Genomic DNA, 14,762 nt, shown 5'->3' on the forward strand with positions numbered 1-14,762 from the left:
GCCGGCTTCTCAGAGTCAGGGTCTAGACGTGCGCGGGCCGTGGGGCCCAGGCCGGGTGTGCGGAGGAGGCCCGGGTGCCTCCTCAGGGTCTGGCCCTCAACTCCTTGGCCTGAGGCTGGAAGGGGCTCCGGAGCTGAGGGTGAGTGGAACTGCTCGCCTTGGGATGCAGCTTGAAGGAGGGGGTCTGTGGCCCAGATTCGGGGCTTCAACCCGCTCTGTGACCTTCCACAAGTCGGGCTCCCTCTCTGAGCCTGAGCGGTGACATGGAGGCCGGAGGGTCAGCTGAGAGTTGGTACGGATGGAGGTTCGGCGTAGGAAATTCTGCCCTCCTCCTATTTGTACAGGCTTTTTCCGGGACATTTTTGGCAAAACGTGAATTGTGAGAGTGCCTCGAAGTTTCTGAGTGACCTTGGTAAAGTCCCTTGTATTGGCTTTCACTTTCCTTGCCTACAAATTGAAGATTAGCCTCCTAAGATCGCTGTAATATTTGTGTTTTATTGGTGTAGCTGGAGACAAGGTAATGAATGCCCCATTCAGTTGCAAATCTTCCCTTTAGGGATGAGATAGTTTTTTTTTGTTTGTTTGATTTTGAAGTTTGACTAGACCCCTGCTGGAATTCTCCTTAGTGCCTAGATTCTGTGGTTCTTTGTTCTCTCTTGTAATTGGGAGAGTGATTTCATCCTAGTATTGGGCCTTTCATCTGTCGGCGCGGCTGAGCAACATCCGTATCTTCGCTAACCTAAAATCAAAACAGAGGTGGGGAAACTTCTACATTCTAGCTTTTTTGTTTGTTTCAGTGGCAGGGAGAAAAGATGACTTCTCTATCCCAAGACTGGAACAGTTGAAGGAAACTGCAGAACAAGATGAGAACAACAAAGGTCTACAAACTGGTCATCCACAAAAAAGGATTTGGGGGCAGTGGTCAGTACTGATTGGTTTTGGGGGGTTGTTCAAGTCGGTTGAAGTTCTGAGGTGTCCAGAGACTTGAAAATTGCTCAACAGCTCGTGTGACAATCTAAGTTAGACAGCAACTGAGTGAAGCAACGTTACGGTATAGCAACAAGGAGAATAGAATTTGAGAGCACAGGCCTTTTCTGAAAGCATAGGCCTTTTCTGAAAGCATTTGCATTCGAACTTTTAAGGAACATTGTCCATCTTTTGTCTGTACTACCCCCCCCCCCTTTTTGGTACTGGGATCAAACTCTGGCCCTTGAGCTTGTGAGTCAGGCAGTGGAACCACTGAGCTATTTCTCTGGCCCTCTTTTGTTTTAACAAACTCATTTACATCAGAAATTGGAATTAACATATTTTTTAGTTTATTACTGCAGTGCTGAGGATCGAACTTGGGGCCTCAAGCTTGCTCCCTACCACTGAGGTACATCCCAAGCCCTTAATTTGTATTTTATTATGCATTTACTTCTGTGTTATATATGCGTAAAGCCATTGCAGGGCAGGGATTGTCAAAAGAGAAAATAAGCCGGGTATAGTGGCACATGTCTGTAATTCTAGCATAAGTTTGAGTCCAACCTAGTAGTAGCAAGACCTTGACTCAGAAAATGCAAGGAAAAAAAAAAAACCCATACAAATAAAAAAGGAAGATAGTTTCTAAATCATAGGATGTTCTGAGGCTCCTATAAAATAACAATGTAAAAGCATTTAGCAGGTTCAGTAAATGAAGCCATCATAATTATCAGGCTAAAGATTTACCGAGCATGGCGATATCAAAAAAAACAACTGCTAAATCACAGTGTTGTTTACACTGTGTTTTGTGTGCTATTGATGTTGTCTAAACATCTGTGTGGAATAATAGATAATTATTGAACAGAGAACAAATAACTGTGTCAGGGCCAGGGATTTAGCTCAGTGGTACTGCATCTGCCTTGCAAGCAAAGGTCCTGAGTTCGATCCTTAGTACCACACACACACACACACACAAAAGAGAAAAGAAATAACTGTGATAGAGGAATCAGGCATGGTGGCACATGCCTATAACCCCCACAACTCAGGAAGGAGAATCCCTGTGAGTTTCAGGCCAGCCTGGGCTACATGGTGAGTTCAAGGCCAACTTGCACTACAGAAACCCTGTCTCACAAAAACCAATAAAGCAAATTAAAAACATTGGCAGAGGAAATAACACAAGGATATATTGCATATGGCACATGTATAACATATACAAGTCCATGTTGTCATGTGAACGGGACAGTCGAAGCTAGATGATATACCCCAGGCTATACATTTAAACCAGTAAGGGCTGGGGATTTAGCTCTGGTACCACACCTGACTTGTAAGCGCAAGGTCCTGAGTTTGATCTCCAGTACTGCAAAAAAACAAAACAAAAAAAACAACAGTGAAGCTGGGCATGATGTTGTGCGCCTGTAATCAATCCCAGCACTCTGGGAAGCTGAGGAAGGAGGATCACAATTTCGACCCTAATCTGGGGCAGTTTAGTGACTTAGCAAGGTCCTGTCTCAAAAAATAAAAAAGGGGTGGGGATGTAGCTCAGTGTGAAGGTTCTGGATTCAATCCCTAGTACAGTACCATATGACAAAAGAAAAAAAAAAACAACCAATAAATATTTATTAAATATATACCTATGGCAAACACAAAGATTATGATTATGACAAGACCACTTATTCCTAAGGAACTTTCACACAAATCAGACAAACATGAAAATAGGAAATGATAAAACTAAGCAAAATATGTGCTGAGGGAGCTTAATTTAGATAGAGGAAGCATCACAGAGACACATAACATGGTCAGTGGAAACATTCTGAATAAAATTGAGGATTAACCCAATGCTTCACTTTATTAGCTAGAGTTTTTGTTGAATATGATTATATTTGATTTTTTTTTCCCAGACAGGGTCTCATTTTGTAACGTAGGCTGGCCTTGAACTCACTGTGTTGCTCCGGCTGGCCTTGAACTCACATCAATCCTGCATCAGCCTCCCAAGTGCTGGGACTATAGGCATGTGCCACCATGCTGGGTATTGAAGACATGATATACTTATTTTTCATGGTGTTAGAATAATTAAAGGTGATGTAATTCATTCTAAAGTAGCAGTATAGTTATTCTGTCTTACAGTTCTGAGGTTTGTTTGGTGCTGTGGATTAAAGTCAGGGTCTTTTGTGCTTTTAAGCATGTGCTCTGCCAGTGAACTATACCTCTAGCTCCTACCCCTTGTATTTTCAGTCTTTTTGAACTCTAGTGTGAACTAATTCCTGAAGTTGTTCTATGATCAGATGCTGCCCATCAAAGTCCAGGCCTTTTTATGTGACTTGATGTTTATCATGTGTGAGGTGGTGAGTTTTAAGTAGATGAAGTCTTTTTTTTGTTTTTGAGACAGGGTCTCTCTATGGAATTGAGACTGGCCTGGAACTCACTATGTAGCCCAGGCTGGTCTCGAACTCACAGTGATTCTCCTGCCTCAGCCTCCCTAGTGCTGGGATTACAGGCGTGTGCCACCAAGCCCGGCTGGTGAGCTTTAAGTAGAAGGAATCCTATATAGTTACTAGCTGTTGACCCTTAGGCAAGTCAGTTTATTTCCCATTTATTTCTTCACTCCATTAACACCACAGATCTGTTGTTAGAGTCACATTAAGACAGTGTTTAGGGAAATTCTTTGAATACTGATTGAGCTGTATCTGTGAAAGCCAAGCTGTTTTGGTCCTGATGTATGCCAGATCCACAATATTTGAAGGCATAAAGGCCCATCCTAGAGACTTCATTCCCCAAAACCGTGGGCTGCTTTTCATGGTCTCAGTGGGATAGTAGAAGGAGCATGAGCTGTGGACAGAGGTCTCTGAGCCTTGTCTGATTCAGCTATTCACTAGCTCAGTACCTAGATTCCTGTGCAAAATCCTCCCATCCTTCTAAACTTGAAAATGGAACCTTAGGGGCTGAGGGTACAGCTCAGTGACAGAGTACTCCTATGGGTTCAGTTTGCAGCATTGAAAAAAATTTCCAAAACAAAAAACTCAAAATGGAGTCTCAGTAATACAAAAATAAAACAAAGCAGAAACACATCTGTGATATAGGGTACGCAGTGTACTTGTCACTCACATGAATGTGTTTTTGATTGGTGAATTGTGCCCATCAGCATTGATGGTTATAATTGATGCATATCAACTCACCCTTATGACAACATGAATGTATTTCTTACTTGATATTTTTACTTTTTTTTCTGAGGAGGTGGGTTGTGCTGGAGATTAAACCTGTGCGTTACATATGCAGAGCACACACTCTCCCGCAGAGTAGTGTTTTTTTACTTGAGGTCACTGATTTGCCTTTCAGATGATGAGCTAGTTGTGAACCCTAAAGTGTTTCCTCACATCAAGCTTGGAGACATTGTGGAGATTGCTCACCCCAATGATGAGTACAGGTGAGCATGTTATTATTTTTTTTACTTTTTTTTTTTGGTACTGGGGATCAAACTCGGGTCCTTGAGCTTTCGAGGCAGGCACCAGAACCACAGAGCTAAATCCCTGGCCCTCAGGTGAGCATCTTAATTAAGATCAAGGGAATTGGATAGCTTGCTGTTTCCAAATGATATTTTTATCTTAAGGGGCTTAAAGAGCAAGATAACTTTTTGCCTTTAAAAATGCTTATGCCCTTTGAGATTAAGTAAACTAATAGTTTTTTTAAAGGTTGCCCACCCTCCCACTTTTCCCTCCTCCCTGTCTTCCTTTCTGTTTGTTCTTTTTGTGACAGCTTTTTGCTACGCAGGCCGGACTGGCCTTGAGCTTGCTATGTAGCTCAGGCTGGCCTCAAACTTGCAGTCTTCCTGTCTCAGCTTTCTCAGTGTTGGAATTACAGGTGTGCTGTACTGCAGCTCAACTTTATTTTTTTTTAGTACTGGGGATCGAACTCAGCTTGCCCTTGTGAGGCAGGCCGGTGCCAACTAAGCTAACTCCCTAGCCTTCCGTTATTTTTTAAAGCTGAAATGATAACTGAAAAGTTCTGTTCCATTTACCTGTTTCTCTTGCAAGTGCAGTAGTAGCAGTCTTCCGTTATTGTGCTATTGGTTATAATATGTCCCGAGGGATCTGTTCGCCTTTTTTTAGGGGGAGTGAGCTGAGGACTTACCTCACCCTACATCTTTGTTGCTTTGTATTCCAGCCCTCTGCTTTTACAAGTCAAGTCACTTAAAGAAGACTTACAGAAAGGTACGGATTACATCTCTCTTATCTGAGATTTTTATATTTACTATCTCAGAAACTATAAAAACTTCATAATTTTAAGTTTTTTTTTTTGCACAAAACTTTTTTTTTTGGTACTGGGGATCGAACTTGGGTCCTTGTGCTTGTGAGGCAGATGGTGGAACCACTGAGCTAAATCCCTGGCCCCTTTTATATATATTTTTGTTTGTTTGTTTGCTGTTTTTTTTTTTTTTTTTTGGTATGGGGGATTGAACTCGGGTCCTTGTGCTTGCAAGGCAGGCCACCGAACTGCTGAGCTAAATCCCCAGCCCCTGTTTTTCGTTTTTTGACACAGGGTCTCACTATGTAGTTGAGACTGACCTGGAACTCACTATGTAGCCCAGGCTGGTCTCGACCTCACAGTGATCCTCCTGCCTCATCCTCCTGAGTGCTGGGATTATAGGCATGCACCACCACCCCCGGCTTGGATATTAATTGATAGTAAATAAGATAATTTCTGTTTTTTGGTACCCAGGATTGAACTCAGGTCCTTGTGCTTGTGAGGCAGGCAGCGGAACCACTGAGCTAAATCCCTGGCCCAAGATAATTTCTTAAGTAGTACTTTAGAGAAAAAAAATTCTACAACTATTCATATTCAATCACTCAGTATTTCAGGTGGAAATGGAAAAATATTGTGTAAAACTCAAATCCTAAGTGTGTCCTCCATACCCTTACCCCATCTCTTGCCTTTGGTTATATTTCTAATTAACTAGACTACTACTGATATATCTTGTTCCAAATAAGAAAAAAATCTCTTCTGAATTTTTGCAAGTCTGAATTTTTTTATGTCCCTCCCTCATCTATCTTTTTTTTTCCTTTGTTACCAGGGGTTGAACTCAGGACCTTGAACTTGTGAGGCAGGCGCGGTGCCACTGAGCTAAATCCCTGGCCCTTTTTTGAGTGCTAGGGATTAAACTCACACATATAATTTCTACATCTCAGCCTTTCTTTCTTTCTTTCTTTCTTTTTTTTGGAACCAGAAATCGAACTCATAACCTTGCGCTTGCCAGGCAGGTGCTGGTGCCACTGAGCTAAACCTCCAGTCAGTCAGTCTTTGTGTCTATCTGTCTGTCTTTCAACAGTGGCAAAGTAAAATTGAAAAAGAGTAAAGAGTAAGAGAGCAAGCTCAGGCCTAGTAAAAGAGGAAAAAGCAAGATAAAAAAACATCCTGGAGAAAAAGCAGATAACTGTTTAAATTTTAAACTTTTGGAAGAAATAAAACATGTCTTTCCCACGACAAATGATTAGTTGTTTTGCCTGTATAATGTTTTTTCCCCTGGTACTGGGGATCGAACTCAGGATCTTGTGCTTTTGAGGCAGATGTGGTGCCACTGAGCTAAATCCCTGGCCCCAATGTCTACATTTTTATAGATTAGAATATATTCACTTTTTTCTCATTTTTATTTTACTTAAGGTGCTGTGGATTAAACTTGGCCTTCACACTGAACTATATTCCCAGCTTTTTTAAAATTTTGAGATAGGATCTTGCTAAGTCACCAAGTTGCCCAGGCTAGGCTCAAACTTGTGATTCTCTTGCCTCAGCCTTCCAGACTACTGGGATTACAGATATGCACCTGCATGCCAGCTCTACCTGCTTTTTCAAAATGTGCTATCTGATTCACATGTTTTTCTGTTTCAGAAACTATCAGTGTGGACCAGACAGTAACACAAGTGTTCCGGCTAAGACCTTATCAAGATGTCTATGTGAATGTTGTGGACCCTAAGGTATGTCTTTGTTCTGGATTTGAATATTCTTTTGGAATGATTAGCACCCTTCCTAAATGGGAAGTTGTTAAGGAAATGACGAGTTACTTAAGCATAGTGGTAGACTATTAATAATGGTCATATTTGGTTATTTAGATTATAGGTGGTGTGTGGGTTGCATTTAACTCCCCTCCCTTTTGTTATTAATTTGTCCTCATAAGATTCTGATTATGAAACTTTATAATTTTCAATTAAATTACTAATTTTTTTAATGTATTCCTTTTTTTATTAAGTGTACTATAATAAACAAAAATTATTGTCCAGAAGGTATTATTTATATTATCTTGGAAAATATAATGCACTTAAATTCAGCTGCCACAGTCAAGACCAAAACAAGGGCACAGTGATAGGTACTGTAGTCCCAGCTGCTTAGAAGAGTGAGGCCGAAGAATGGCTTGAATCTGGGAGGGTTTTGTTTTTTGTTTTTTTTGGGGCAGGGTCTTGCTTTGTAGTGCAGGCTGGCCTGGACCTCACTATGAAGTCCAGGTTGGCCTTGAACTCATGGCAGTCCTCATGCCTTGGCCTCCCAAATTCTGGGATTATAGGTGTAAGCCACCACACCTGGCTGAACCTAGAAGTTTTAAGGCCAGTTTGGGCAACACATAGAAGCCTCCCCCCCGAAAAAAAGACTAAATCACAGAAATACAATATAAGTACTCTGGTTTTCTGCACTTCATTTGATACACTGCTGTGGGATCTATTGTATACTTACCGTCCTTACTTGCAAGGCTTTTGGTTGGGTTTTGTTTTGAATCCTATTATTGTTTCATTGTTTTATTGGTTTTTTTTTAATAGCAAAACATTCATTGGTGTTTTATTTTGTTTTGAGATGTTGTCTTGCTCTAGTGGCCCTTCAGCTTGTGATATAGCTCAGGCTGGCCTCAAACTCTCATTCCTTTTGCCTCAGACTGCTGAATGCTAGGATTACAGGCCACCATGCTAGGCTTTCAGGCTACCTTGGGAGGATAAAATTCTGTTTGTTAAGCAATGGGTATTAAACCCAGGGCCTTCACATTGAACTACATCCTTAGAGCTTTTTTTTTTTTAATTGTTTATTTTGAGACAGGGTCTCTAACTTGCTATGCCCAGGTGAGGCTTGAACTCTTGGTCTTCTTGCCTCAGCCTCCCAGAGTGTTAGGATTACTGGCATGTACTGTCACACCTGGCAATTCCAGTAGTTATTTTTTTGGTTTTTGGTGCAAGGGATCGAACTTGGGTCCTTGTGCTTGCAAGGCAGGCAGTGGAACCACTGAGCTAAATCCCCAGCCTCCAGTATTTGTTTTACAAGCAGTTTTTGTTTTTTGGCTCTTTGAAACAGAGTCTCACTATGTAGTTCAGTCTGGTCTTGAACTCACTGTGTAGCCCAGGCTAGCCTTGAACTTGTGGCAGTCCTCCTGCCTCAGCCTCCCAAGTTTTGGAACTCCAGGTGTGCACCACGACAAACAGTTTGTATTTTTTCTATGTTGGATGGACATTATCTTATGTCTATAAAGTATGACACAATGGTATAGAGAGATGTGTTTGATTATCCCTTTTAGGATGTGACCCTTGACCTAGTGGAACTAACTTTTAAGGATCAGTATATTGGCCGTGGAGATATGTGGCGACTAAAGAAGAGTTTGGTAAGATGTGATTAAAAATAAAAAAGTTTGTTACTTTTTCCATTATATGAATAATCTTTATCATCAAGAAGCTCATAAGATCTAATGAGGAGAAGAGTATGAAATCATTTCTGATTCCAGCATCTGTAAGCAAGTTTTAAAAAAATTTTTGACCAGTTCACTTTCACTGAGTATGTTTTTATTTCTTTCTTTTTTTTTTTAATTAGTACATGTTTGAGTAGATAATAAATACATTCATTGTGGATAGTTAGTACATGTATTCGACACATCTTAATTCTATTTTTTTGGTACCGGGGATCGAACTCGGGACCTTGAGCTTACGAGGCAGGCAGTGGAACCACTGAGCTAAATCCCCAGCCCTCCCCATCTTAATTCTTTTTACATCCCCTTCTCTCCTCCCCTTCTCCCTGCAGACTGTTATCGTAAGCATCTTATTGTATCCTCTTCCATCCTTTTCCCAGTTGTTCTTGAGCTTTGTTTTTGTTATAGATCTTACATTTTAGATTTGAATGGGAAATCTTACTTTTATTGTATAATTGAATGGGACTTTAGTTTTCAGATTGTCATTTGATATTAGCTCCTCACAGCTTCTCCTCACAGACTAATATTTTTGTTCCCAATTTGAAGATGTGAAAACAGAGTGAGAGAATAAGAGATGGTCCAAGTCTAGATAGCTGGTAGGCAGATGACACTGGGCTAGAACCCAGGTCTTGCAGCTTCTGGATGAGCCTGCTTTTTGCAGTACCTTCTTTCTGTTTTCATTACTTACTTATTTTTGGTGTTGGGTGCTGAGGATCAAACTCACGTCCTTGTATACCCCAGGCAAGTACTCTATCACTGAGCTATTTATGTATTTATGTATTTATTTATTTTGAGACAGGGTCTCACTGTGTAGTTGAGACTGACCTGGAACTCACTATGCAGCCCAGGATGGTCTCGAACTCACAGCGATCCTCCTGCCTCAGCCTCCCAAGTGCTGGTATTACAGGCATGCACCATCACGCTCTGCCCTATTTATTTATTTTTAATTAATATTTTCTACTTAGTTTACCAGAAATGTGAACTGGTACTGAAAACTCTCCTCATTAGAGCTTTGCATATTGGGAAACAAATTATAGGTAGAATTTCCACATAATGCATATTTTTCTTTCTTTTTTTGGTACTGGGGATCGAACTCAGGACCTTGCATTTGCGAGGCAGGAGGCAGAACCACTGAGCTTAATCCCCAGCCCTGATGCATAGTTTTAGAAAAAAAATATTGTCTTAGGCTGTGGTGCTGCCCAGTGATAGTGTTTGCATTGCATGCTTGAGGCCCCTGGATTCAATCTCTAGCACTGCAAAAAAAAAAAAAAAAAAGGTATGGTGGTCCACTTCTGTAGTCTCAGCTACCAGGGAGGCTAAGAACAGAAAGATTGCTTAAGCCAGGAATTAGTGGCCAGCTGGGGCAACACAGCAAGACCTTGTCACAAAAGAAAAAAAAATGTGAGAGATAAACTGTACTGCATTTAAATAAGTACATTTATATGAAGGTAAGTGTATTTGTCACGCTAGCTGTTTATTGTCCACCTGGTCTTTCCTGTTGTCTACACTTGCCAAATCCTTAAACACCTATTATTACACCTGCCTCAGCAAGTTTTCCTTTGAGGTAAAGCTATCACTCCTGTGCTGATTGAATATTGGGTTGTTAGATTAGAAAGAGACCTTGTTTGTGCCTTTTCATGGCTTTGACAAATTGAATGTACATATCTCTTTTCTTAGGTCAGCACATGTGCCTATATCACTCAAAAGGTGGAATTTGCTGGTATTAGGTAAGTAATATATTGTTCTTGACTTCTCAGCTATTAAATAGCTTGTGTACCCCCACCCCCCAGGTACCAGGGATTGAACTCGCTAGTAAATAGCTTGTGTATCTTTTTTTCCTCCCAGTACCAGGGATCAAACTCAGGACTTTGCATTTGCGAGGCAGGCACAGGGCCACTGAGCTAAATCCCTGGTCCTATCAGATAAAAAATAGAAGTAGGATCTAGTGCAAGGACTGGGCTCCATAAGACTTTTTTGTACCAGGGATTAAACTCAGGATCTTATGGTTGTGAGACAGGCACAGTGGCACTGAGCTAAATCCCCGGCCCTCTAAAAGGCATTTGAGGCTTGAATATCTATATAACAAAATCACAAGAGCTTAAAACATTATATTGTTGATCCAGGATTGCTGTGAGTTTGAGGCCAACCTGGGCTACATAGTGAGTTCAGCGCTAGCCTGAACTACAAAGGTACTGCCTCAAACACCCCCTCTCTGCAAATAAACAAACAAATAGAAACCCAAACCAAAAATATTATAGAATGTTGTAGCACAAAGAAAAACCAAATTGCACGATAGTATTTTCTAGACTAATGGAAGAAGTCAGTGAAGTCACTTAGTATTTTGTCATACAGGAAGCATGGACTCAAATATTTTAGAACTATATGAAAACTTTCAGTGAAATTTTTTTTAGTTTGTGAATTGCTGGCTTGGTAAACTGCCCAGGCAACTTGCTCAGGCCTCTAGGTTGCAGTCTTGCTGCCTCGACCTCCCAGGTAACTGGAATTACAGATACTCACCACTGTGCCTGTGCTTAGATGAACGTATTTAATCAAGCTTTCTCATTTTGTTTTTTTTTTTTAAGCTTTCTCATTTTGCAGATTAGAAAACAAGCTTAGAGATATAAGATGATCAACACAGTAACTCCTGACTTATTGCCTTGTTAACTATTGATTTGCTACCTTTTTTTTTTCTTTTTTTGGCAGTCCTGGAGATTAAACACAAGGCATTTGCACTAAGCTTCATTCTCAGCTCTTTTTATTTTGAGACAAGTCTTGCTAAGTCACTAAATTGCCCAGGCTAGGCTTGAAGTTTTGATCCTTCTACCTTGGCCTTCCAGAGTGCTGGGATTATAGGCATATGCCATCACATCTGGCTTCCTCTGCCTTCATCTGTTGAAATTATTTCTAGCTGGGCGTGGTAGCATACACATGTAATCCTAGCACTCTTGGAGACTGAGAAAAGAGGACTGTAAGTTTGAGTCTAGCAATTTAGTGAGACCCTGTCTCAAGTAGAATGAATGAATGAATGAATGACTAGGAATGTAACTCATTGTAAAGACTATGGGCTCAATCTCCTGACCCTCAAGCCGTAGTGTCTATTTCAGTGAAAAGTGAGAAAGGCTTCCATCATCCTTTTTTGTCGTATTGAACCCAGGGCCTTGTACATGCTAGGTAAGTGTTCTACCACTGAGCTAGGATCATGAAGGGCTCTAGAAGAGAGATGAGGTAAGAATCTCTTTAAACACATCTACTTAATTTTAAAAATTGAGGTGTAACCAGGCACATACCTGTAATCCCAGCACTTGGGAGACTGAGGCAGGAGGATTGCCTCAACTTTGAGGCCAGATCCTGTCTCAAGCAAACAAAAACACAAAACTGAGGTATAGAAAGATTATAACTTGTCCTCTAACAAGGAGGTTTAGGAGTCTTAAGCTCAAATTTTGTTAATACCACTTTGCATATGCAGACTAGGAGCCATTGGTGAGTTAGTGCATTGTGTTAATGTGTTCCATAGCTTGTGTTTGGAGTGCTTCCTGCTGCCAGTATTCCTGGTAAAGGGGAACACTGAAACCCTCATTACACAGATTGAGTATCCTTAATCTAAAATGCTGAGGAGCTAGGTGTGGTTGATCAAGCACTGAGTTCAAGGCAAGCCTAAAGTACGAAGCAAGACCCTGACTCAAAAAACAGAAACAAGAAAAGCTGGGGACCAGAAATATTTCAGATCTCAGTTGTTTTTTTTAAGATCTTGGAATATTTGCATATGGGATCCAACTATAAACATGAAATTCGTTTGTATTTCATATGTACTTTATACACATAGCCTGAAGGTAATTTTTATACATAAGTGTAGTATGCCTGTGTTTTGACAGTGGCCCATCACAGGAGGTCAGCTGCACTTTTCCACTTGTTGTATCATGTTGGTGCTCAAAAAATCTTGAGGTTTTCGGAGGGTAGCTTAGCTCAGTGATAGAGTGCTTAGCATGTGTGAGTGCCTGCATTTAATCCCTACTACTAGAGCAGCAACAACAACAAAGTTAGTTTTTGGATTTTTGGATCAGGGGTGCTTAACCTATAAAGTTAAGTGAACAGTCCCTTCTCTGGTCAGACTAGCAGTTCTTGCCCATTCACAGCATGGTTGCACACAGGAACATCAAGAGGCATCTCTTAGTGAGAGTAGAGAATGGAATCCTGAAAAACAATTGAAAACCATGGATCTGGTACAACTTCATTCATTTTGTAGACAGGATGGAAGCCCATAGAGATTGATGGAGTATACAAACTTTCCCAGGTAGCTGGAACTGTGGCTCATGATACAGTTTTCTTGGCTTTTTTTTTAACCCCCTAAACCCCCACTAGGGATTGAACCCAAGGCCTTGCACATGCTAAACGTGTGCTGTACCACTGAGTTACGCCCTCAAGCTCCAGTTAATTTTGTTTTTCCTTTTTTTTTTCATGGATCCCAACTTGGTTTTATTGAAGTGCTAGGAGCAGGCACAGGTCAAGGCATGTTTTTTTCTTTATCTCCTCTCTCCCCCTCCCCCCTCTCTCTCCCCCTCCCACCTAAGGAATGATTGCTTAGGCTGGATAGGTAATTGCATTGGAGAAATTGATGTTAGAAGAGGAGGTCTACAGTGATTGGTTGAAGGATGATCACAGGTCCTCGAGTAACAGCTACTACTTTCCAAAATAGCATTTTGTGGTAATATCACTGTTGTTGAGTTCTTACAGATTAGAAATGACCACTAGTATTCTTTTTTTTTTTTTTTTGTACCAGGGATCGAACTCAGGACCTTCCACTTGTGAGGCAGGCGTGGTACCACTGAGCTAAATCTCGGGCCCCAAGCCACTAGTATTCTCAATTGAGCACTTCCGATCCTAGTGGTATCCTGAACAGTTTTCTCACATTGTATAGTTTAATTCTCAAGGAATCTCTGTAAGATGGATATCGTTGTCTCCTTTTCAAAACTAAAGACACCCACTCTTCCATAGTTACATCCCCATGGCCATTCAACTAGTGACACTCAGAGCTGCGAGTTCACCTTAACTCATTTCTTCCCAGGCCATTGAGCTCTATACTTTCTCCTCCACACCCTCAAAAAGTTTTAGAGTGCGAAGTTGCTCGGCAGAAAGCCAGGTGTGGTGGTGCCTGCCTTTAATCCCAGCACTCGGGAGGGTGAGGCAGGAGGATCGCTGTGAGTTCGAGACCAGCCTGGGCTACACAGTGAATTCTAGGTCAGTCTCAACTACATAGTGAGACACTATCTCAAAAAAAAAAGCAAAGTAAGAGTTGTTCAGCAGAATGACCTCTGTTAAATATGGACCCTGTCCCTTCATGACTCCTGACTGCTTATGTTCAAATCTTGGTATTAAGATGGAGTTTTGTCTCCACTGAAACTCATTGTATCAAAGCTATGATTAGCAAAATTGTTCAGCACTGCTCCTTAAGTTTTTATGTGACATGGATCTTTTTGAGATTTGACCAGAGCTGTTAGATTCACTGCCGAGATACTTCTGCATATTATTTCAGAGTCATGGATTCCTTGAAGCCCTCTCTTCCTGAGCCTTGTGTATGATCTTTGGAATCCCTCATATTGAGTGTCTATTCTACATATTCAGTATATGATGAGAATTCTTTGTTAAATGTGTTCATATAGCTGCCTGTAGAAATCTGACCCATTGGGTCATTTGGGTATAAATATGAGTAGCACGAGTCATCTAAAGTTGGGCTAATAGAGAGTATAATAATGTGTATATGTGTGTGTATTCATTCAGGGCACAGGCTGGTGAACTGTGGGTCAAGAATGAGAAGGTCATGTGTGGTTATATCAGTGAAGACACCAGGGTAAGACTTACACATTTTTTTTTTTTTTTGTCTACCATTATATCTAAAGCCTGAAATTGAAACAAAACAGAACACACGAATATCTCATGATTGCTACTGTTTGCCCAGGTGGAACTGGAGTCAGAGTTCTCTGCAAACCTGATGTTTTATATTTGAATCTCTCTGGGTTGGGATTGATCTTTGTTTTCTTCTTTCAAATACATCTGTTTAATACCTAACTCTGCACTATGCTGTGCCCACTGATACACAGCA

The 14,762-nt window shown here is 41.0% G+C and overlaps 1 protein-coding gene across 13 annotated transcripts in view; it reads left to right on the top strand.

Moving 5' to 3' along the window:
• The first annotated feature begins 6 nt into the window (after window positions 1–6).
• Depdc5 (DEP domain containing 5, GATOR1 subcomplex subunit) overlaps window positions 7–14,762 on the top strand; it is a 135,039-nt gene continuing 120,283 nt past the window's right edge. For all 13 annotated transcript variants that reach the window (XM_010603855.2, XM_010603858.2, XM_010603857.2 and 10 more), the window contains exons 1-8: window positions 7–139; window positions 798–921; window positions 4,294–4,381; window positions 5,119–5,165; window positions 6,838–6,923; window positions 8,501–8,584; window positions 10,343–10,392; window positions 14,441–14,510. In XM_010603855.2, the coding sequence (XP_010602157.1) occupies window positions 864–921; window positions 4,294–4,381; window positions 5,119–5,165; window positions 6,838–6,923; window positions 8,501–8,584; window positions 10,343–10,392; window positions 14,441–14,510 (483 nt within the window). In that variant the 5' untranslated portion in view covers window positions 7–139; window positions 798–863. The remainder of the gene's footprint in view (window positions 140–797; window positions 922–4,293; window positions 4,382–5,118; window positions 5,166–6,837; window positions 6,924–8,500; window positions 8,585–10,342; window positions 10,393–14,440; window positions 14,511–14,762) is intronic.

Source organism: Fukomys damarensis, unplaced genomic scaffold (assembly GCF_012274545.1).
Source record: "Fukomys damarensis isolate Sample0158 unplaced genomic scaffold, DMR_v1.0_HiC HiC_scaffold_12, whole genome shotgun sequence".
Taxonomy (NCBI): Eukaryota; Metazoa; Chordata; class Mammalia; order Rodentia; family Bathyergidae; genus Fukomys; species Fukomys damarensis.